At 36.0% G+C, this 25,874-nt stretch overlaps 1 protein-coding gene across 3 annotated transcripts in view; it reads right to left on the bottom strand.

Annotated features, from left to right (window-relative positions):
- Positions 1–289: 289 nt before the first annotated feature.
- Positions 290–25,874, bottom strand: part of LOC122400305 — an 87,307-nt gene continuing 61,722 nt past the window's right edge. For 2 of the 3 annotated variants that reach the window (XM_043401691.1, XM_043401692.1), the window contains exons 9-25: positions 25,420–25,497; positions 18,708–18,785; positions 17,409–17,513; positions 16,427–16,543; positions 15,884–16,170; positions 13,999–14,136; positions 13,619–13,713; positions 12,861–13,083; positions 11,502–11,593; positions 11,164–11,431; positions 10,052–10,159; positions 9,178–9,417; positions 9,021–9,088; positions 8,443–8,769; positions 7,609–7,782; positions 6,651–6,934; positions 290–5,077 (exon numbers count right to left, since the gene is read on the bottom strand). In XM_043401691.1, the coding sequence (XP_043257626.1) occupies positions 6,672–6,934; positions 7,609–7,782; positions 8,443–8,769; positions 9,021–9,088; positions 9,178–9,417; positions 10,052–10,159; positions 11,164–11,431; positions 11,502–11,593; positions 12,861–13,083; positions 13,619–13,713; positions 13,999–14,136; positions 15,884–16,170; positions 16,427–16,543; positions 17,409–17,513; positions 18,708–18,785; positions 25,420–25,497 (2,661 nt within the window). In that variant the 3' untranslated portion in view covers positions 290–5,077; positions 6,651–6,671. The remainder of the gene's footprint in view (positions 5,078–6,650; positions 6,935–7,608; positions 7,783–8,442; positions 8,770–9,020; positions 9,089–9,177; positions 9,418–10,051; positions 10,160–11,163; positions 11,432–11,501; positions 11,594–12,860; positions 13,084–13,618; positions 13,714–13,998; positions 14,137–15,883; positions 16,171–16,426; positions 16,544–17,408; positions 17,514–18,707; positions 18,786–25,419; positions 25,498–25,874) is intronic. The other variant, XM_043401694.1, reaches the window with a different exon arrangement.

The following is a 25,874-nucleotide window of genomic DNA, read 5'->3' as shown; positions in this document are numbered from 1 at the left end:
CTTAAGAATTTGAAGTTAATTCATCGTTGATACAAGAGTACAGGATAACGAAATAACGAGACCAACTGAAAGGAAGGAATACATATAATACAAATATATTTTTACGTTGTTACGTAACTTGCCTCTAGACACTTATAACATTAATAATAACTTACGGACGCGATCGTTGCTGAATACATGACACCTTTTATTGCACACTAGAAATACCACAGATGCATTCGTACAGTATCAATCGCGATACAGGTGACGTACTTTCACATACCTTATGTACCTACAATAAATAATAGTATGTTTATCCACGTTCGTTTCCCGGCCGTTCGTCGACGAAAAATTGCGGGGCCCCGGGACGAGGGTTTCAAGTTCCTATTCGCTAGGTAAACACAGAGACAACCGAAGTGAAAATTTCGCTCAATTCGCCGGATCACTTTCTCGCCGCGCTGCCCATCGGGCAATTATGCGTTTTCCGGCGCGAAACGCATAATCGCGCGCTCGCATCGTACAGATGGAGAGACTGCCCCTGGATGGAATCGAAATTTAACGATTGGAATATTTTTTGTAACAATTTCATATCGAACGATCAATCATTATTACCACGAGGTATCATTATGATGAAAAATTTGAATAGACAAATTTCTTTTGGATCATACGCGTCACTCGGGGGTAATCTTTGTTGCTCCATGCAATACATCTCACACGATTCGATCTCTTCTTCGCACACGCACCGTACAACATATTAACGATATGATTACACGTGTTACGAGTAAACTGACATTTATTTGTGAAAGACAAATGTCGAAGGCAGAGTACGTCGTCGCATACAACTGTTTGTTCGCGAGTATTCTTGTTTCTCCTGTCAGGCAAACGTGAAGTCAACTGCGCGCGCCAAGTTATGCGATTCGTACGATAACGGAAATCAAACCGATGAACGAAATATAAGTCCCGTGTATAACCGAAAATTTCGCTAGTTTTGGACGTTGAATATAACAGTGGAACTCCCATCATTCGATCCAAGAGGACATTCTTGATCTTTTCAATTAATCAAATATGAATTAAAAGATGACAATTAATTCACTCAGATTTAAAACTGATACGAAACAAATTGTTTAAAGATTGTGCTATAGATTTAAAACTATAATTGATAATAGTAATAAAATTAAATCAAGTGATAAAGTGGTGGTTCTCAATCAACGCTATAAATTACATAAAATTATAAATTTATATATTTAATAGATATGCAATATATGAGTTTATATCACTTCAATGCCATTATTATTCTTTCTACATTTTTGCAATAATCAATTTTCACCGTCAAAAATATTTCGATAAGGAAACAGATATTCGGTCATAGTTTCCTTGGATGATATTCGAATAGTTGAATAATGGTTCGTATAATGGAGGTTCTACTGTTGTCAGACGTAGAAAGAGTTTCTCTATAACTGTTCCAAGAGGGAATGAGTTGATCGTTTCTCAGTATGAGCCAATCGAAAACAAAAACTCGGTGTTGATTTTTCATATTTCGACGAAAAAATATGTGTAATGTATAAAATTAATACATTATGTTTCACGAGACTATCTTTCTATTTCATGGATTTTATTTCTCATTTTAAAATAGACGTTTCTTGGCTATTCATAAATTCATGATTTAATTAATATACCAACCGAACAATAAGTGAACCTGCAGAGCTATTAAGTGTTCTAAGAAGAAAACATAATTAACGCACACATGCCATAAAATTTGTTCAGCGAACTATACAGGATTTATTTAATTGGGTACCTAGCTGGGCACATTATGCAATTCAGTATTAACAATTCGATCTTGAAGCATGCGGGACATAGCCAGTTCTTTTAATAAAACGATTCGACCATTAATGCAATTTGGTTGAACTCTCTGTTCTACCATTGTTCCTGTGTCCTGTAATTAGACAGTGGGTTTGTATAATTTCACTTCCCCCCTCGTATCGAACAATACTGTTTCTCATTTTAAAATACCAAACGCCGGCAAGCGCTTCACAAAAATCGCAAAGTAACAAGCTACTATGGTATTCTAATTGAGAAGAGATTACAGCAGGTAGCCATTTTCTTTCGATTTTTTTCAGATGCCACGTGCAATATTTAGAAAAATATTCAATGTTAAACATTTAGAAAAGCAATAAATTTTAAGTAAATGATGTTTGAAATAAGAAAAATTGTAATGAAATGAAAGAAGGCTCTTACAAATTACAAGTTTAAATTATTACATTCTTGAGCAAAACAATTACTACATATTAATTTGAATCCATATACTTTACCATCATATTATCGACCTTGTTATTTGTGCTCGAATCATAATCAAGTGACATCTCAAGAGAACTGAAAAGCGGCTAGAGTGTTGAATTTTAAGCTAAAAAATTAGTGAGGACAACTCATCAAAACTTATCAAAAGTCTCAAACAGAGTTGGACCAATTTAATTTAAAACGATAGATAGATGATGCAGTAAATAGTAACTTTATTTGAAAACACTCAAATGATAAAATTACCTTAAATAATTTATATAGGTGTCCATATTGAAAGGTTGTGAAAAGATAAATAAAGAAAAATTTAAACAAGAAAATAGGAAATTGTTTGACCTGGAGAAACCGAAAAATTTGTTTAACATGGCATAAACATAAAATTCAGAATATAACACTATATTTTACTTCAAATAAGTTTGTGAGTCCAAGGGTGGCTAAAATCGATTACTATTCATTCATATCGAGTACTCAAGGCGATCTTTAGGTCTAAACTTGTAAGGCTGAATATCCTTCTAAATATTAACAATGATAGAAACATTAAAAAATGTATCACTCTATTTTAACAATTATTTAGAGCCAATGAACCACTGCTGTAACCTCTTATTGTAAGATTTTGGCACTTGCTTCGCGAAGGATCATAGATTGAAAAGAAGACAAACAAGTAATATCAACACAGATTTCTGGAAAGAAATCTTTGAAGTTGCACAATGTCCTCGATCCTAAGTGGAACGAAACATCGCGATAAAAATCCAAGTTACGATACACTATGATTTTACTCTTTTACTGGGAAACTCAACGGGTGCGAACGGGGTGCATCAGTCGACATCATCGGTATGACGATACTTGGTCTCGTACAGGATTACTTGAACAATCGATATTAATTAATTATTGTCAAATACGCTGTATGTTAATTATATGGTCGATATCTCCGCAAGTAGAAGTTTGTAAAAAAGTAGAATCGCTTAAGGTTTAAGCGAATAAAACGCGCGAAAGGTATAAAGAGCTTAAGACCTATACAAAAGTACCCTGAACAGTGAAAACTATACAAATTGGCCTCTCGAATTTTGTACCATCAATGCAGCCCGAAACAATATAACGATTTCTTCGAGGTAATTATAGCAGTGAAGCTTTAAAGAATTATCCTCGTTCGAATAACAATTTTTCACGACCTTCAACTTACTCCTTCGTCGATTTTCTCTTACTTTATAATAACAGTTTTCTCGCAAAAAACGACAGATTGAACAACATCATGAAATACACCGTCACTGGTTCTTCCATACAACAAGTTAAATTCGTGCAATCGTTCTCCCCCCTTTCTTTTTCAAGGAGGGGGAATGGGTAAATAAACTACAATTCTCCATTAGCAACTGTAACAACGTCAATAGACAAATTTCAATCGCAAGAGGACGATGTCCGTGTCTCGTAATTTATGATACATGCTCGCAATACAAATTTAAACGAATGTCCCATTCCATTTAACACGAACATGTTCAGTTCTACGTCCCTTAATAAAACGAATAACGAAGTACGTCAGTTCTTGCGCAGCGTTGATCGATGGACAATGATAAATTCGTTTTTTTGGCACACTAACTGGATTAAGTCTTTTTTAGCATCTACGTTAACTTAGGCCAGTATCAGTTGTATAATAAGCTCGATTCAACGCTCTTCCAGGTATCGTACTTCATTACGCCTCTCAGATTAACGCCGCTCGAATTTTTTCGGAGCAACGCGCGTATTCCTTCTCCCATCTCCTTCATCATCGACTCTTGGAGCATCATCGACTTCGAAAAGACTCGTCTCGTACTATCGCAAACGCGTACGCGCGCTCCGTCTTTCGCTTGATACAATCATGATTCTTAAAATGAACATCGCTCCCGGATTGGCACGTTCATCTTACGTTCAGCTCGTGTCGTTTTTTAAGTATCGTATTTCACGCTGAACTGGCTTCGAAATCCCCTCAGTTGGGAGGGATAGAAATGTTCAACTTACGAATCACGTTTGGGATTAGGTTTACTAGACAGCTCGTATCGTTTTTTCAATATCGTATTTCACGCTGAACTGCCTTTAAAAAGGGATCGCTTCAGTTGGGAGGGATATGTTCAACTAACGAATCACGTGTTCATTTTAAGAATCATTGCTGCTTAAATTCTATATAATTCCGATACCCTTCGCGGCAGAATACGGTTGGATGCGTAGTACGGACGAGTTCGTTCGAATCTAGTGCACGTCGATAATAAAACACGATCGCGCGAACATCTCAAACGACGCGCGATCCAAGGTTGAAAAACCATCGTCGATCCAGTGGAAAAATACAAATCTGCGTGGAAACGATTTACTGAAACCAAGCGCTCCCGAACGATGAACGAGAGTCGTGCGATTGATAAAATTTCGTAATACGATAATAATAGCGTGATCGTTCGTGGTCTCGTCCGATTTCAGTGAGTCGTTTCCGCGGTTCCATCTAAAAACGATCCAACGAGTATCGAACGAATCACTCCAACTCGAGGTCCGATCTCGATCAGCGTCAACGGGTAATCGATGAGAATAATTCTTACTCGAATTTCCAGACGCTACGTACACCGCGTTTCTTGGCACCTTGAAAATAACGAACCTCCCTTATTCTGCTCTTGATCCACTCGGCCAAAACGAGCCAGAGAACCTTCCCGCGTTCCCTGAAAAATCGTTGGGCGAATACGTCCTGAACAGCCACGATCGGACGATGGCGGACCCGACCACGTGTGGCTTGCGCACGTAACAACGATTCCCACGGCGTGTCATGCCGACGTTCGTGAACTGCGACCCTTACCTGAGGAACAGCAACATACGAATAATCACGCGTGACGGGTTTCACACGTACGGTTAAACAAAAAAGAAAAGAACAAACATGCAGCGTCTGTATAAATAAAATTGTAAGTTCATCCGCGATCGTTAAATTCTTAAGCGAGTTACCTTTTAGAATTCTTGTATGATTGTTCGAGTGTTTGTTAGTTTGGTTACTTGTTTGATTAGTGATTTGTACAATTTGTTTAGTTGTTGCTTTCCAAATTTTCACTCGTTCGTCACTAAATTTTGATCCGGATAAAGTCTGTTTCACCACACTTCACTGAACTCGTCACTTTAATTTTTACGTAACTGACAGTAACAAATTATAGAAACCAGTTTTCGTTTTCACTGACGAAACAGTATTGATTGCTAGAAGTTTGGCTCGACTTTGGAGCAGGTATATGTATGCAGAAAAAGGCAAGGGCAGATGCGACCGCTCACGAGTTTGGCCCAAAGCAAGCGCCGTGGGTAGCCTGGAGAATAAACTAAATCCCATTTTCGAGGAGTGGGGGAATAGTGGGACTCGTTTTGTTGCTTCTTCCACTAGTCTGCACTGTAGTAGTGGGGCCCTACATCATAGTGCCTCCCCCACTCCCCGAAAATGGGATTTAACTTATATTTTTGGCTACACTGTCAAGACACGTCGAGTGGGGACCAACAGCTGGAGTAGAGAAGTAGTGGAGATGCAACGTCTTGAAGGTCCTTTTATAGCACAATGGGCCAGACTTGAAATTTAGCGGGTCAAATTAATTAAAAAAATACGAATCGAAAACGTATAAGGTCCATTTATGCCTACGAGTCGAGCAATCATTTTCTATATATTCATTTCATATTGTGCATGTAATAAGTCAAAAAGAATATTCTGTTCCATCATCGATTCTATTCACTTTTCGTTATGCATAACATTTGTGTACTTTTCGGCCACTTCTAGAAAAAATTTGAATGGGAGATTCTAGAGACCAAAATAAGGCGAAAATCAGGAATACCAATTTGTTGATTGAGGCTTCATTAAAAAGTTATTAACGTTTAAAGTTCCATACCGACCGGAAAATTTTTCGACAAAATTAAAAAATTTCAAATCGTTCTAGAAAAATTATTTTCAGTTGCGGGAGTCAATTACAATCATTTTTTGTGAATACACATACCCTCGAAATCTTACGCATTTTTGAGAAAAAAATTCGAATAGGTGCTGAATTTTTCAGCAAAATTGAAAAGTTTCAAATCGTTCTGAAAAAATTATTTTCGATTGAGGTAGTCAATTGCAATTATTTTCGGTGAATAGACATACCTCCGAAATCCTATGCACTTTCGAGAAAAAAATTCGTGTAGGTGGAGAAATATTATTAATAATTTTTAACAACAAATGTGTTAGTTTAATGCGAGTAAGTCTGCACAACAATTGCAGGTGTTCCTTCGCCCTGTTCCGAGTCAGAACAGCGAAGAATGTGTTCTCATGCTTATATGTAATTTGTGCTCGTTTGACTCGATCTGAATGTTAATGCTTACACGAGCTAATAAAGTAATTGTTGGAATAAAACTTTTTCAAGTAGACTCACCGAGGGTCGTACTAGATCACATCACACTTTCCACAGTAGCAGATGATTGGTCGAATCCTCACGACCAGCCTGCAGCTCGGCGGATGCCTGAGGTCCTCTGAAATCCTCGTAGCCGTCTCCGCCCGATATCACGAGAAGCTTCCCGCGATTGATGTTATTCTGTTGGTTTTTGCTGGATTTCAGAGAATATCTGTTCACCTTCGGACGTGGATCCGGTTTCGGAGGCGTCAACGTTTCCACGCACGTCAGAAAACGTACGTGCCCCGTATGTCCATGGGGAATACCTGAAAAAGATAGCAATAACGTTACCAATATATTCTAAAACTATTGCTTCGAATCAAAATATTTAAGAACCAACGGTATCAAATTTAAAAAAATAACATATCACATGCAATATTAAAAAATATATTTACACTTTTTCAATAGATTTCGTTGACACATTTTAAACAAATAGGTTTCTCGTTCTATTTACACACAGCCGTATTTCCTGTATTTACAAGCCGCTTAAATAGAAAGTGAAACAAAATTAACTTCGCGTTAATTCGATCTACCGAGTCACGAGCATCAGAATTACATTTTACCAGAATAAGATCCCGAGGATATCCTTAGAAACTCTGGTTTTCGCGGAACGCAGCTAGCCAGGCATCGTAATTAAATTGTACCCGAAGCACGGAAGCTTGTTCGCTCGGGTTCAACGTCAAAGGCACTATTTCCCGTGATTTATTAGACCTGGGCTCGCGAACATTTTATAAATATCCCCGCGCGGGCACGTTATAGCGCCGGGTGTACGCGGATGGATCCAAAAATTTCGCAAATGATTGATCGAGCCTGTATCTCGACGGTCAAAGCGGACGGTTCCTCGAGAAGCAGGAGTCCCGGACGGCGGCCAGCTTCTAATTATATCGGAAGCAATAACGATGCTTGCTTATAGCCGATCGAATCTGACGTCAATACGTACCAGTCACGATCGGCGGTTGAGACATCCTCTGAGTGGATGGCTTTATATGGGGAATTGGCACGGTCAATAGTACACCGGCACTCGTACCGATCCAAAGCAACTCGTTGCAAGCCAAAAGTGCGGTGACCCTGAGACAGGCGGCCTTGTGCTGTCGTATTATGTCATCGCAACCTGCAGCAAGTTTAAAGCTTCCGTTAAAATAAATACCATAGACGGGGGGTAACGCCTACCCTGACAAGTGCGTCTCTTAATATTAAATAACTTTGTTTGAAAAATTCTGTTACTTTTACGGTTTAAAGAATAATAAAGTTACTATTTTTTACTGGGACACCTTATATTAGGTGTGTTTTAATTTTTTTATTAGAACACCATAACAGTTTTTCAGTTCTAAACAGCTACCATTCTTTGTACCATTTATGCAAGCCATTCTTCTCTTTTTTATTTTTCATAATTAAAAGCCCGTCAGGAAAAATAATTTTCCAACACTAAACTTATAATCTCGATAATGATATACTAAGAAACTGTATTCGCACCAAGAAAGTAAGTAAAAGTGGAGTTGGACGAATTTTTCATATTAGAAGATTACCAAAAAGTATTTAAAAATTTTTAAATTTCGTTTAGAATCTCTGACATGCAATGTTATTTTAGCATCAACTTCACGACTTTTCTTATAGTATATGTATAATTAATTTGTCAATATTCACTTTTATTCTTATTTGTTTTCTGAAAAAAATATGTAGTCTGTCTTGCCTACCACGACCAGTCATCTAGCCAGTTGAACGATTTCTATTTTTAATGAATTCAGTATTTGTTCGCGTTCATATAGAGACTTACTGGTGAGCATTTTGGTTACAGCTGGCGCTATATTGATGTCCGTCAAGCACTCGTAACTTCCGGAATGGAACAGTCGCAGCACGGCGCTGTTGTGCAAGGAGATCCAAACTCCGAGCCCCCCGGAACTCGCCATGCAGGAAATCGACAAAGACGTGTCATTGCTTACGGTGAACGTATGCTCGATATCCAACGTATGAGTATTCAGAGCTTTCACAGTATTGTGACAACCGCACCAAAGTTTCCCGGAGACTGGAAGCATTTTCGTGATAGGGGACGCCACTGTGCCTACCGATACCGTTGTTGGATCGAGAGTGTTCCAACCACCCACTGGAAAATAAAAATTCTCTTTAAGAGAATTCATTCCTCGAATCAAAATGACACGGGTTGATAAGAAAATTCAATATCAGTTCCTATATTAATAACGAAAATTACAAATACCTTTATATATTTTTATGTAACAAAAATGTACGAATTGATCATCTAATACAAAAGAACTTATGGGATGATCTGATATTTCAGTATTCCAAGGATCTAAACGCGTTTATTTAATATGTTTAACAACCGTGGAAAAAACTTACAGTGATCTCGACTGTAAACAGTGATGTCTCCGTTAGCGAGCGACACGAACACCTTGTTATCCAAGTATCTGAAACGTCAAAGGAGCAAACACACGTTTAAAAGTAAACGAAATAAAGGTTCGACGAGCAGAGGATCTTGAGTCAACAACAATCTTACATGATGCAATACACGCTGCTGTTGTGCTGTATCTTCACTTTGTTCTTTTTCGTCCTGATATTATCGTTGCAGTTGTAGACGTGGACACATCCATCTTCGGTCCCGAGCCACATGGTCGGTTGATTGATGTCCTCCTCCGTTGTAGAATTATCGATACTCGGAACATCGCCGCTCAATGTTTGGCTACCCGTATCTGCACATGGAATGTCGTCCGAGTCCGAGTCATCGGAGCTCGAGCTACTGCAAAACAGTTTTCTCAGATTAACGATGAAACGCGTCCAAGGGCGACTCGATTAGCGTATTTCGTAGGGAAAATGAAATAAAAAGGTTTTAGAAATATCCCGCGCAACACATAGATTACAACTATAATGTATTTGTACAGGGTGACTCGCCTAACTCAGTTTTACGTCGAGAGATCGGTACAACTTATAAGTCTGAATTTAGAAATTAAATAGATAAGCGTTGGGTTCAATTTTCAACCTCAGATTATTCATTTACATTAAAAAAAAAGTGAATTTAAAACTTCAGAATTGAAATATCTTGATATATGCACGATATCATGAAACATTTATCTACAAAATTTGCTTTATAATTGCTAACGATGAACGTTAAGTTAGATGATTCACCCTGTGTAACAAGGAATCAACCCATGATTGTTATTGAATTTAAATGATTGAAAAAAAATGTAAGAATTCACATTATTGTCAGTATAGAATAATTGGTAGGTTAAGGTAGCAAATACACAGGAATAATGATTTTTAGAAGATTGTAATTATCGTTTAAGATAGCAAGTTGACTCCTTGTTGCGTAACACTGCCTAGACAACAACGCGATTCTATTCATTCCGATTCAAACTGTCAGTTAACAACATTACCTATCTAACTGTATGTTCCCGCCACTGGCATCGACATCCTGGACCGAGATGCTTATGCCGCTCTTACTGTTCGCGAATGAAATGTTGTTAGTCACGCACGAATTTGATCTAAAATATAATACAAGTAAAGTAAAGCCTCTTTCTACTCGCCTACAAAGCATTAGAAAAGAGAAATTATACTTTGAAGATAGATCTGCTTCCTTTCAACTTTAACAATTATCTTTTCTTGCAAGATCATTCGTTCCTTTTTCCTTCTCGAGAATCATAACAAAAAATCAAACGTCTCTCAAAATTGCAATTCTTACTGATCGAGGCTCGTGATTGTGGGCTGTGTCCTTTTAGAAAAATTTTGAATTAACTTTAAGCGACAGTAGATCATTGAAATAAGTTAATTTGCTAATACTATTATATTCACTTTTAGGGTAATAGTTGTTACTATTGACATTTAAATTGCTTAGAAGACTCTTAGTATGTTAATAATGTATAATAAGGTACCATCATGTACTGTTTACATTATGAAAGAATTACAATACAAGAATTGACACAATTTTGAAAACAAAAGAAGATAATTTTAACAAAACTTTATAATCCAGATAATTCTATTCTTACAACTTATAAAAGTAAATGGAACAATAGAGTACTTTTCTATGTTCAAGTAATGAGTTCGTGAAAATTGAAGGTAGCATTACACGTATATCTGAAACATGAAATTTGATATGGACATAGCATTAAATATCGAAAAAATTTAACATAAAATCTAAATCTTATAAAAAAAAAACAGGGTAGATGATATCAAGACAATAATTCTTATTTCAACTAAAAGAAGAACTTGCCACTGAATACAAGAATTGTGAAAACAAGAGAAAGGAAACATTGATAAATCCAAGTAAATTTCACAGAACAACTAAAATTGATTTAATAGCTTGAGAGTAAAATTAATATGGATGTATGCTATTGTTTTGTCATGGACTGCAGATCAGATTACTGTTGGAATATTTATCTAAAAGGACACCGATCGCACAGCGACTCGAGTAGTAGAAACTGCAAGAACCCAGGCCACGAAAGCTTCAAGGATAGCGCCTCCACTATTTTGAAAGAGAAAAGGACCGTACCTGAGCGTGCACGCCGGAATTCCTGCGACGCACAGAATCCTGGCGTTGCAAACGCCGTTGCAGGAGGTGACTTGCGGTGGTTCGGGGGTCAGGCTCAGCACACAGACCTGGCCAACGTAGCCGTCGCTGTTGCATACCCAAACGTCCCTGGAACCCTGTCCGTTCGCCAATGTGGGGGCGGCGCAGGTGAACTGCAAGCCAGCCCGAGTCTTTCGAATCGGCAGAGGACCCACAAACTCTGGGCAGGGCCTCCTATCAGCGGATAACGCTGTAAGTTGAGACATCGAGAAAGGATCAGACAGACGGTTGCACGTATCGCGGGGCTGTGCGTCACTCACCTAACTTTTGCTTGGCTTCGTTGAAACTCTCCTCCCAGCTAGCCCTTTTGTCTGGCTTCGTGAACATGACAGAGATATTCTCGATCCCAGCCCTGGAAATAAACAACGGTCGTGTCACAAAGCGGCAAGTCACGTTGTTAGTTTACCCAACCGGGGGCGGAAACGCGCACGGTCCTCGGATGTCCGTGATCTCACGCACGTGGCTTGGGAACGTGACAGAGACAATGTACAAAAACGTTATTGTGAGCTGCGCCGGCTTTTCGAACGATTAACAGAATGGAACGTCGGTGTTCGATATTCCGACGCACGGTGTTCTACGTTTTCCTTTACAAATGAAATCCTCTCGGGACGTTTGCTGATTGGTAAACGACACGCGAACCGCGATACGTCCCCGAACATTATTGGGAGACCGAGGGAAATGAAACTGAAACACGAATATCGTTGACGAACTTCGATCGTGGAGGACTTTAGGATTCCTGATCAATAGAAGAGCTTTCGAAGTCGATGTGCTAACGATACTACCTTATAGAATTAATTTTATTGCTTATTCGTGCGTTAAGGTGGTTCGAATATGTATATTTTATTTTACATGTTCCTATTGTATACTTTGTCATGTGACATATACATGCAGTTACTCCCCACTTGTACTTCACTATAAATGAAAGGAAAACTCTGTCTTGTGAACTATTCCTATTTATTCTTAGTAAACGTTGTTTATTATAACTGTGTTACTTTTATTTAGGAAATACTTCTATTGCTGTTTTTTTTGTAATATTAACGTATAATACAATTAATTAAATAATTAAAGTATAATACAACAATGGCAATAATATTTTCTATTATTTAGTAATTATTTACGAATATAAAACCACCATTTATCCAAACAAAAACCCTTAAATGTCCCAATATATGGAAAAATGGACTTACACCAGATTCAAACACAACGGCTTAATTCATAAGAAACAAATTTTTTTTAATTCATAGTGAATCACCATTATAGTGTATGAGTACAAGTGGGAGTAACTTCTATATCCGGTAAGATTCAGAAATCTCGAGTAGTCAAAGCTGTCAAATTCTGCGAACAAATAAATATCAACAGAAAAATGTCAACACTCGAGTGTTGAAAATTTGGAAAAACTGATTAGCATTCACTGCAATATGAATTGTAACTTATCAGAACTGATTGTTTGGCATACTAAGTTCACTGTTGATGAAACTGACCAGGTTTATTTTGTGCAACAAAGTTTGCTCCAGGATTAGAAGTTAGAGACCTATTGACTCTATCAGACAGAAAAAAAGACAGAAATTTGTCGCACGCGTCTACGAGAATATTTAATAATTCTGCAGCACGCAACTCACTGAGTATTAAGCGTTAATTCCAGACAGGCCAATTGCGAGTGTGCCGCGTTTCTCTCGGCTAATTGACGTTGTGCTTGCCCCAGCATGTCTTTGATAAGTTCTTCTAACTGTTGCTTCGCGCCGTGCAACGTTGATGCGAGTTCCTGAAGTTGTGTCAACGTTGCACAGTCTTCTCGAAGGTGGTCTACCTCGCGAGCCATTCGCCTTAAGTTTTCATCTTTGGCTGTCGGGAAAAGCAAGCTTTTTACTCCGAACCCCACTGTGCATTAAGCTAATAAAAGTCTCAGTAATCGGATGGTTAATAAAAAATAAAACGTTGCGCCCCTTAGAAATTATTCAAAACAATCGTTTTTATCATTGATCTTTGTACATCTATTTTTGCAATATTCAAAATCTATATGAGATTTGTTAAGATAGTATTGTCTCGATTAAAGAAATTATTTTAGGTACATTGAATTTTATAAAAAATATTTGACTATTAAATGTAGCTTTTAAGAAAAATATCTTTATCAAGAAATTACGAAGTAATTAATAAAATTACAATTTTATGACAAATATGTTTGGTTTGATATTAATCTTATTAAGCGTAGACTTTATCTTTAAATGCTGACGATTTCAAAAGCTTGTTCGAAAAATGAATATTTCCTAAAAGATTGTTAGTTTCGTAAAAAGAATATGCCTAAAATTTTATTGGCTTTAAAAAGGGCATTTTCAGATAAATAGTTTCTGCGTACGTTATGCTATTTTTATCTAAATACCTTTCATAACTTCTAGGTCGTCCAGTGGTATTCTCATTAACATTTTGTACTTATTTGCTTCCAGTAGGCCGACCAAACTGTTCGGGCAGGAACTTCTATAGAAAAGGACATATGCATAAAAGTTTTGTTACGCAACAATTGCAGTTATTCTTTGCACAAAACTTTTATTCGTAATCTGAAAAATGTTAGTTTATGTTTTGACGAAGATCTTTAAATTAGAAATATGTTTAGCACGAACCTGATTAGTAGGACACTATATCAGTCGTTTAATACTTTTAATTATCCAGACAATTAATTTTATTTAGAATTTGGAGTAGAATCGTGTTCAAGCAGAGTATAAAAAGGTTTAAATATTTTTTAAAGATATGCAGCAAACTCACGTCGACGGTTTTCTAATGGTTCCGCTTCTCCTCTTGATACTGGTGATAACAAGCAGATCGGAGAACAAAAATAGCGCACGCTCCTTTCTTGTTCCTTGATTCGAGGCTATGGTGACCAGATCGTGGCGGACGAAAGCTCTGCAGCAAAAATAGATGCGTCAATTCAGACGAATCTTTTTGTTTTCCTAGCAGTTTCTGCTACGACACGCATCGGTATTGGGAATCGATACAGTGTGCACGCTTAAAGGTTGAATAGTTCATGAAATGGAAAGGCGAGTGCAACGCTTTACACGGACACAAAGATATCTGATAACCAATCTGTTGTGTGCATAATTTCTTCTGAACCCGTACCCGTGTCGCTAGAACGAGCTTTGTGTGCAAGTGAACGATTGAAACGTTCGCAAATTAAGGTTGACAAACAGAAGGACATTTCACAATCATAAAATTTACAATAGAAATCTCTCTTGCATCAAACCGTGCCCAGAAATCTCTTCAAAAAATCTAAACGATATATACCAATTCCATTTTGATTGCTATTGAATGACATTCAAAAGTCATGAGAAATATTTAAAGAAAAATTAAAGGTAACATACCATAATCAGATTGAATATCAAATATAATTAATAATTTCTTAGAGTTAGAATTCGATAAAGTTTATGTATCTCATCGTGCTGAACTTTTCAAATTTAACGCTATTTTAAAGATATATTTAATACATTATTATATATTAAGCCCACTGATTTTGGAACACGTATCAAATTTGAGTAATTGCATGGTCTGTAAGTAAATTTATATGATAATGCAATTTTGTGTGCTTTATAACTTAATGATGCATAAAATGTGATTGATATCTATATAAATATAATTACAGACTCTAGAGTTATTAAAACTTGGTTATACAATGCAAAGTCATATAATATTAATACCTGTATGGAGATAATGATTCCCGAAGGAAATTTTATGTTTTATTATATTTTTTCCTTGACTATATAATTATTCACAAAAAAAAAGAACTTCTTCCACTGTCTTTTCATTTGCTCTAATTTATACTTTGACACATTTTATCGTGTTTTATAAATTAAAAAAGTTTCTTCGAAAATCCACTAACGAGGTCAGTGAGATTTTTATAAAGCAAAATTTACTAACGAGATTCCCCCCACGCCCATTTTTAATCTTCCTTCCGAACGTAAATCGAAAAACAAAAATTAATTTGCATAATACTTATTCAACGATTCATAAAATGTACACATCGAAATAAAGTAATTTTCGGATGTACTTTATATTTGTATGCGTTCCTAACATTATTACACAATATTATTATTAGGTGCATGTATATATTAATGATTCTTAAAATGATCCTCAGACATAATTCTTCGTCAACAAAAGATAAAGTCATCCTTGAGATTCAATGATATATCTGTCTATAAACACCTACTAACATCAAAATTTGCCTTTACCCTACGAAGAATTAACATACCAACCCCAGAGTGACGTTCATTTTGCAAATCATTACTATATATATTTTTTTTTTACCCAGTTACAATATGGACGAAGAAGACAAAGTTTAGAATAATCTGTTGGTGTGAAAATTCGCCTCCACTGTACGAGAAATGAACATACCAACCCCGAAGGGATGTTCATTTTACGAATCATTGCTGTATCTCGGTTGTTATAAGAGTTATGACAATGCAACCGATATTTGTCGCTATAATACCGGTATTTCACAACCGATATAAGTCCCTGAAGCGAAGAAACAATGGCGTAAGTTCGTATCTCTGACTGGATACCAGCGACATATGAAAATGTCAGGTTCCGGTACGAGATACGAATTCCCCCGTAGAGGGGTTAATCGATACGTCATAGAATTGTTCCCATCGCTACCCACCTGTCGTTCGTCACGATACCAGCGAGTCCTTCAACGAGAGCCTGAACCTCCCTCAACGTAGTTTGCTGCTGCTCCCACTCCAGGGACTCCCTTTCCGTGCAATTGATCTTCACAACCAATTCGTGCACTTCCTTCTGGGCGGCTTGCAGCAGCTCGTAGTCCGGATGCGACGCGTCCGTGTGCTTCAACAGTCTCTGGATCAGCAGCTCGTAACGCGGTATCTTCTGCACCGGTTTAATCAGTAACTGATCCAGCCCGAGTTTTCCTTTGTGCTCCCGTTCCATGGTCTGTCGCGTGCAAGGAAAACGATCGAAGTATGTAAACTTACCGGAGAGAGAGAGAGAATTTAAAGAAGTAAAACGGAATACGCGCCGCGAGAATCGCGGACCGCGTGGAAGGGTCCGCGAAGAATAGTCTACGAACTGCTATCGAGGAAATTGTGAAAAATTTGTACGAGAGATTCGCGGACCGGACGCTTAAAGACGCGGACGACAAAAGCGTCAGTTGAAACAAGGAAAATGAAAGAGAATCTTCGCTGAGTACCTCGAGGAATCGCGCGAAAGCCGGTTTCGCTTGACAAGTCGTTTTTATCGCCTTTCTCGCGGACTTCCAATTATCAAGGAAAAGTGTGTACGTCTCCAGGACGACCGGCTTCGTGAACTGTCGAGAAAACAGAAAGATACGTTAGATCCTTTGGCACGAAACGTCTTCGTTATAGTTTCGTGCAAACGATATCGTTAGTATAATTAAATAGTTTCGTCGACGTAGCTGAATATCGCTTGCTTCCTGTCAGTTTCTATTCGCGTTCTCTCCGAAGCGAATTTTGTAAATATTTTCACGAGTCTTCCTGAGATTCCTGATACTTGGAGTGTTTATTTGATTATTCGATTTTATTATAGTAGTGATAGGTTTGTAAATTGGAAGCTTTTAACTTAAACTGTCACTCGAATCGAATGCATTCTTATTTCGTAAGTGGATAGTTCCCCTGTCGACATTAAACTGTATTTTAATCTCCATTAAAAGGCGAAAAAATATTGTAAATAATGTACTCGACTGATATTCGAACTCAATTTTTTCGAAAACAAAGCCTCCGACGCAATTTCGTTATTCTTGAGTTTACTTTTACTTCGAGCCATAAAGACAGTGCACGAAAATAATCATTCACAACTGTTTTCGTAATTCTCCTCAATTTAGATGAACTATAATTATTGAAACAAGTAACATGATTTTTACATTAGAATGTAAATGTATTTTAATGTTTGAATGATATACGGACACATTAAAATATATTTCAGCCAATATTAATTAATAATAAATACGATTTTAACTAGTCTTTTTCAAGAATAATAAAACTTTCGTATAATAGAACGTATAATAGAGATTCTACTGTAATTGTACCTAAAATATTACTTGATATCTTCACAATAACTGTCAGCAAAATTTATGATTATATTTATATTATTGATTATATGAAGAGTTACTAAATTTTAATCGCTAAATACCCAGTTACAAGTGAAAAACGTACCACATCGAGGAAGACATCGCCTATCGTCTGCTTAAGTTCCCAAGTATCCAGTCTTTTGCGCAGTTCCTCCAGAAATACTTCGTGATGATTGAGAATAGAGGGAATCTGAAACACGCGAATGCTCACTTTTGACAATGTTACCGTCTCCACCGATAAAGACGCCATTCTGCGTGAAACAATAGATGATACGACCCGCCATTAACTGTTCAACGCGTTTCAGTTTCCAATTTTTTATTCGAAGTCTGCATTTTGTGCCACGAAGGGAATCGAACGAATAATGGCAGCGAACAATTTCTTATTGTAAAAATATAATATTGACCGTTTAGAAATATCTGAAATTTTATGACTATTACAGTATTCGAAGATGGGGATTCTAAATTTTTTTTTATATTTTAAAATTTATATCTTAAATATTGGCTCAAGTTGTATCAATAAAGTGTATTATTCAAATTCACAGTCCTTTTCGTTTTCATACCGTGACTAATAAAATTGGCGATCAAAGCTAAAGAAGTGTTCAAAGATAGCTCGATAAATTAATTGGAAAAATGTGGTAACCGAATATCGAATATGTAAACCGAGTCGAAGGAATTCGGTTAAAGGGATTTCCATTTCGTTTAGCTTTCTTATCGTTTTGTGTTCCCATTCGTACGGATTCCAGGGCATCTGGATTGCACGGAATGTACAGCAAGTAGAGAACTTCGAATACAGTCAGACAAGGGAATATGTAGGTACTACGTGCGACAATCCTCTCCATATCAATGTTTTCATACAAAATTTGGTGTGCATTCTCAAACTCCACAATTCTTTACGCATTAAATACGAATATAACATTCGTATATAAAAATCTACTTGACATCAATGTAGTCTTTACCAGCAAAACAAAGGATAACTCTAATGTTAGTGAAAAATAGTAAAAAGATATGAACAGTGAGAAGTGTAGGTACAATATCTCAGGTTTTTATTAAATTAATATAAATTCCAATTGCGTGGAAGAATAGTATTAATGAAATACAAACTAATTGCTGTGTATGACATTAATATATTAATGCTTCTGAAGTTGTTTTTAAATATATTTTTACACTTCGTACATGTGTGTGATAATATTTATTGTGTACAACGTGAATAATAATAAAATTTAACAGACTATTCTTATGAACTAATGAAAGGACACAAGTTTTACTAGTCTAATTTTCAGTTTCTTTTTTAGAAGAAGACATATGTTTCATATTTAAGACGTGATCTACCGATAATGAGTGTTTTGTGTTTTAGTTCAAAATTACGAAATAATAAACACTTTACCTGATAAAAGATCTCATCCACTGTCACTGCATCCACCAAACCAGAATTTTCGGAACTCTTCAATGGTTGTAAGTATTTCTGAAATATTAAGTTTTACATTATTTTCCTCTAGAGCCTAAAGTTTTACACTAAAGATTTTTGAATAGTTTTAAAAGCTTTTAAAGTGTCTTCAATCTTGTTTCTTTTGGAATAGATTACAATAAATATTAAGTACATATTATTTGACATATACATATATACATATACATATATATATATATATATATACCATACATTTTTAACGATTTTTTCAACATTTTTAAGAATTTTCTGATGCTTCTTCCAAATCAAATTTACTTTTATAAGTTACATTATAATAAATAATAATAATAAATTGTGTAAGTTTAATACAAAACAGAAGGAAGTACAGAAGTGTCTAGTTAATATAGAGGAGCCAACGATTCTCACTGAAATCTTTAACTCTTGCAATACTAATTTCTTAATTCATGACGTATAACACGAACTATAGAAAGAAGAAAATCGTAATGTAACACTGATTTTTAAAAATATCAGTAGGGACTGAAGGACCAATAAATATAGATCTCAATAACATAGCACTTCCGAAAAAAACCCACAGAAATACTTGGTGACAGATGTTTTAGAAAAATGGTAAAAAAGTACTGTCGAAAAGTGACTATATTTTCATAAAAACACTAAAGTAACTTTACTCTAGTAAAAAAAATTGAACTTCTTTAATGCATCAATTGTAACAAAATACTAACAGTAAAATACAAAATAGAATAATTTACCTAGAAAGTACAAAATTACTCGAAGTATAACTAAACAGAAGAGCTAATGTAGTTAACATTTTCAAACGTTATGCTTTTAAACGTACGACGACGATTAATTTAATGATTCAAATTACCATATTAATATCTATCGATTTCAAAAATGAAAAATTTAAAATGCAAGTGGATAATTATAGATGACAGTTTATTTGTTTGATTTGTGTAACATTTATATTGAATTTTAAGGACGAACTCCAGTGGCCATATTAACGCCATTAATAATAAATCGTTAACACCGATCTTCGCTTCACAGAAACCACATTTTTCGTCTCGGTTTCTCTATCCCCACTGCCAGTGAAATATTCAGGTTAAACGACGGTTCTCTTTCTTTTCCCCCGTGATTCATAAATAAGTGCATAGGCCTGTTAATGTGGTCGCAACGCGATTCCTCGAATTCCTCCTCGAGGAAACGAGAAGGCCGATCGTGGAAATACTTTGGGACGGAAAAGAGTGTCGTGACCCGGTATAGAAATAGGCACGAACGTCACCGTGTGTAAGTTATTACTTAATGCCGCATGATTTAACGCGAAATAAATTTTTATTCGACGAATCACGCAGCGCGATTGTCAAAGCAGAAGAGGGAATTTCGAGAATACACGCGCAGCGCCCAACAGGCGCGTCAGCCATTGTTTTCAAGCGACCAACTCGATAATAAATTTCACGTTTCTTCGTAAACCGGACTTACGACAGAATTACGATTTCAAAATATTTGGAAAAATTTTACTTAAGCCCTTTATATCAAGCATCGAAGACTCAACGCTTCTACGTTTACCAAGTTAACAACGTTAAATTGTTAGAATCGTTGGGTCATTTTGAGCGAACTCCTGCTAATATTTAAAATAAATTAATGCTTTAAAAAATGTTCCAAGAAAGAAAAAAAGCTTTCTACCAAACATCAAAGAATTATTAGCTGCGTTAAAATGTATCGAATCGTGAAAGGTCATTGGCTGGAAAATCGATGGGAAACTTTGAAGAAGCCTCGCCATGTACAATAATAATATTCCTATGAATTCTTAATTTTTTAGCGTGTTTATTAAGAGGAGAAAACTGCTGGGAATATTTGTAAATGGTAATTTCTTATCGACGGCCGAATAAAAATGTTAACGACGTATTTTATTAAGTTCGATGCATGTTCGGGGGAATTTATTAGGCATGCAAAGCGAAATGTCGAGTAACGTTTTTCCGAAAACGCCGAGCGTCGTGGCTGGGAATTATTACACGTAGGTTCGTGTAAATAGCGCGGCCATAACTTTTGTACAGGAATCCGAATAAACATCGCGATTAAAATTCCAGCGCGAAAAATCCACGGACAAACATTGCGTTTGAAATTTCCATTTTAAAAAAACCGAAGTGTACGACCTAGACGGGGAAAAATACTCGATTCGCGGGCCACAAAATATTTTCCCATTCGTGACTCGCCGTTCGAGATGTTTGCCTCTCACGGATGGGATTGGAACGACTTCGTGGAACGGGATCGAGACGTTTTATTAACAGGATGTCGCTGTCGTTGGCTTCTGGGGATGAATTAACCCTTCGGGGATGGCGTGACGTTGCGATATTTCGAGAAACGTGCCTCTTCTATCTCGAATAATATGAAAAAATCGACGCTGATATAATTGTTTCCGTTCAACCTCCTCGACTCTGAATTTTTTCATTCGAGGCTTCATTTTCGAAGAAAATAACTTTGAAAAATTGATGAAAAATATTGAGTTTTGTGCAAAAATAAGTAATGGAGAGTCAAATAATTATTATAGCATCTGGACAATTAAAAATGCAAACTTTTACATTGGAAGACGATGGTAGGAACTTATTGAAAAGGACTCGATTAAGTAAGTACCAATATGAGCAACATTTCGAGCAATTTCTCAGGCGATAATGTCATAAAAAGGAAATTAATCACAATATCTGCTAGGGAAAATGAATATCTTGTATTTTGTGTACGTCGAATACTGAATAAGATTAGTCACATTTCTTTATACATGTGATATACATGTAAAGAAATCTGACAACTTTGGTTAAAATTTTTGAAGTAATTTTTCTTGAAAACAGAACCTCGAATGAAAAATTTTATTCTACAGTTTCGATTTATTTTTTTATGTAGAAACACCATATTGTATATAACACCACTGTATATACGTGAATTTTAATAATTACAACAATATTTTTTGGCAACGTACCAATGGTCAACAATTTTTGGTTAGTTTCTTTAAACCTTCAGCTAAATGTAAACACAAATTTTTTAGATTATGATTGAAAATGGCGGGTGTTCAGAGAAAGGTGTTCCTTCTTGAAAGGGTCGACACCGCGATCATCGAGATTCACAAGAAACCGGAAGAGTGGGTTTATTTGTGCTTCTCCGATAAATCCTTTTCTATTATTCTTCTAGGTCGAACCGACAACATGACAAATCGGCAAGTCCGTCGCGAAATATTCCTTTGGCTTCAACAACAATCACCATAACCCGAGGGTGGCACGATGTTTATTAAATATGACAATCAAACGAGGGGCCTGTCACGCTAGAATCCGAATTCTCGATCATTCGGTGCGAAAATTCTCGCTATTGAAACCACGTCTACGAATCTCTTTTAAGGACTAGCAACTTTGAAGTTTAGTTTGAAAAGAACCCTTTGGTTATCCTTCAATTTTACGCAATTATACATTTGCTCTCTGTTACAATACATTTTCTCTTTGAAATTACGTATCAAAAATGTAAAAATAATATTAATTTAACATATGGTAATCTTGCATAGCAGTTTTTCTCAAATTCATTTTTCGAAAAAAAAGATACTATACTTACAGGGATATACATTAAAATGTTTTTAAAAGTTTTGGTGCAGATTAGATTTTTATCTAGCTAAATCAATTCATTTGCAGACAACAGAAAAATGAGGAAAATAATAATAATAGTAAATAATAAATCAATAATAATAATAATAAATCAAAAACAGTAAAATTCTCGAATTAATCAGATTTCAGTATGAAACAACCAACCCAAAAAATGTATTACAACCCAGTTATTTATCGTGACTTAATAATCAAAATTGAAAAAAGTCACTAAACTACATATTTATCAAAAATACACCAAAATTTCAAATCGTTTTGGAAAAATTATTTTCGGTTGCGGGGGTCAATTACAATCATTTTTGGTCATTAAACATACCCCCGAATTCCTACGCACTTTCGAGAAAAAAATTCCTTATCGAAAATCTAATCAGGTGCCTAAATTCAAGGAAAAAAAGAATTTCAAATCGTTCTGGAAAAATTATTTTCGGTTGCGGGGGTCAATTACAATCATTTTTTATGAATAGACATACCCCCGAAATCCTACGCAATTTCGAGAAAAAAATTCCTTATCGAAAATCTAATCAGGTGCCTAAATTCAAGGAAAAAAAGAATTTCAAATCGTCCTGGAAAAATTATTTTCGGTTGCGGGGGTCAATTACAATCATTTTTATGAATAGACATACCCCCGAAATCCTACGCAATTTCGAGAAAAAAATTCCTTATCGAAAATCTAATCAGGTGCCTAAATTCAAGGAAAAAAAGAATTTCAAATCGTCCTGGAAAAATTATTTTCGGTTGCGGGGGTCAATTATAATCATTTTTTGTGAATAGACATACCCCCGAAATCCTGCGCATTTTCGAAAAAAAAATTCTGTATGGGCGGAACTTTAAACGTTAATAACTTTTTAATAAATCCTTCATCAACAAATTGGTATTCTTGATTTTCGTCTTATTTTGGTTTCTAGAATCCCTCATTAAAATTTTTCCCAGGGGTGGCCGAACACCCTGTATAAAAACAATTTTCCAAGGTATTGCAACGTTGTATTTGCTAAAAATTCTATTATCATTGAATTTTACTAAATAGGATTCCAAAGACCATCTTCGCTGCGACTGCAGCTCCATTGAAAACCCAGACACCTTCCCGAAAACCATTTACGAGGGCTGTTTCTCGAGATCGTGCTCGTAAAAGCACGTACGCGCCGCGACCGGTATATCGATACGCGTAAATAAATCTGGAAATCACGCCTGTCACGGATCGCAGCCATTAAATCCAGAACACGCGCCGTCCGCGCAGGATTGCTGCCGAAGGTTGCGTTCCATTTACGCGTCAATTTTCAACAGTGTTTATGAGAAATCGTCCTTCCGCGATCGTATCGAATCATAGAGGCGGCACGGTAATTACAAAGGACTAATTACAGGCATTATTTATCGATCGGGAAGCCTTCGATGCGAATACGACGACGAAACCCGAGACACGCACGGGATGAGCTTCTTGAAATGTCAAGCGACCACGGAAGCTGCGTTTCGCTCCGACAGTGCACTTTTCTGTTTTACTGAACCTTCGAAATTTCAAAGATTTTAAATACATACGTAAAAATACCGTGTGATTCATAAATATATTTCCATACTTCGAAGGATTTTATTGAGGCGCAAATGCATTATAAGCATCGTCGTAAAAAAAAATAATTTAACACGAGCTAAGAAAAACTCCAAAATTTAGGGAAACTTGGGTCCTCAGCATCCACTCGTTTTATTTTTATTTGGAATCATTAATAATCATTATCGAAATTATAATCTCTTTCTGTTATAAAATACGATTTTTTATATCGTTAGTACAAGTGCATTTTCTTACAACCCGTACAAATTTAATTAGGCATGTGAGAACTCGTAAAAGAATAAGAAACGTTGTATAACGTATATCCTATATTCTCCAGTTTTCGAGTTATGAATGATTAAAGAAAATGTTTGTAAACCTTATCTGATGTTTACAAACAATATCACAGATTGTAAGATGCTCTAATGATACAAATTCTTAATCGATAGCTCAATCACGAGAGTTTAATACAGTCCCAAAATCAGCGAAATGGTCATGTACATTTTTAGTAAAAATTGTCATTGTACACAAATTTTTAATATAACAATAGTAAATAGAAGCAGAAAAATATACTGTTCGGATAATAAAACATTTGGATTGTAGAATGTTCAGATATTGTTTAATATTCTTTGATTTCCAGACGTTTCGCTGTATAGGAAAACGTATCGAAATTATTTAATTGATTTTTGAAAAAATTTCAAAAAGTTTGTCAGGATACGCTCGCAACACAGACAGTATGTTTAATTAAAACAACAACCCCGAGATGCGAGGCTGCATAACTTAGGGAGGGGAACTTACTGTTCACGAAGTAGATCACTCGAGTGGAATCCTTGTTCGAACGAAGTAAATAAACGAGCAACGAGGTTGTTTACGAGAAACAAGGTCGTAGCTTCGATATTCGAGGAACTTTCGAAAAGCGCATTTCAATCGAGCTACCCGCTGACATTTCCCCGCAAGGAAAAATAACAGAGACCGAGACGCATCGAAATACTCTTCTATAACCAATTTAAATGGGACACTTGTAATCGGAAAAAAATTCAGATAACTGAAAATTATCCTATTCATATTTGAGGTTACGTTTTATAACAGTATTTTCAACCTACTCTCAGCTTCTTACGCTCGTATGTATTCTGAATATCCGTACAAACGCAATAAAAACGTCCAATATTAACAATGCTGTTTGATTTATTCAGAAAATGAACTCACACTTGAAAGATTTCAGCAATTTTGTTCGAATTTTTGTTATCTCCTTTAAAAAATAAACACTAATGTTTGTGTTTTCTTCTTCTTATATAAAATTATCTTTCTCAGTATCGATCAATATAGTAATAATTTTGATAACTGAACGTTTCTTAAAATAAGTATCGAATAAATGTTCGTACTATTTCTCAAAAACATTCGTCGTCTAAATTGGCCACTGATTCGAGCAGACACTCGAAATAAAATCGAAGGCCGAGTTTTATTACTCTACACAGTGAAATTTATTTGTGTATTAAAATGTACTCACATTGACTAGTATTTGCAGTGCCTCCACGTACGATCGCTCCGTGTCATAAAGTTCCACAACAACGTGTGTTCTGGTGTCCTGGAACAGATGAATAACATTCACACGTGAAATTAGCATTCCACGGACGATTTATCAACGTTTCTGTACATACAACGACAACGAAAGCCGAAATTACGTCGAACAAAATATGTCCTGAAATAACAAATACGCCATCACACATACAGAGTTACTCAACAAAAATCGCCAGATTCATTTTTTTGTTTTAAAGTCAAATAAAAGGAGAGAGATTATTAAATGATCATGCAAAGATGGTTATTCAATGTGTAAGAGCTATCTGGAAAGCAAGTATAAAATAGAACCAAAACTGGGCTTGAAAAGAAAAAAAGAAACAACTTCTGTTCCTTCTATTTACGAAAATAAACAATTAATCGTTTCCTTACTCGTTTCAAATACTA

This window comes from Colletes gigas, unplaced genomic scaffold (assembly GCF_013123115.1).
Source record: "Colletes gigas isolate AHSC1104 unplaced genomic scaffold, ASM1312311v1 Colletes_gigas_Sc00017, whole genome shotgun sequence".
NCBI lineage: Eukaryota > Metazoa > Arthropoda > Insecta > Hymenoptera > Colletidae > Colletes > Colletes gigas.
Note: the sequence above shows the minus strand (reverse complement) of the source record. Positions and strands in the feature narration are given on the sequence as shown.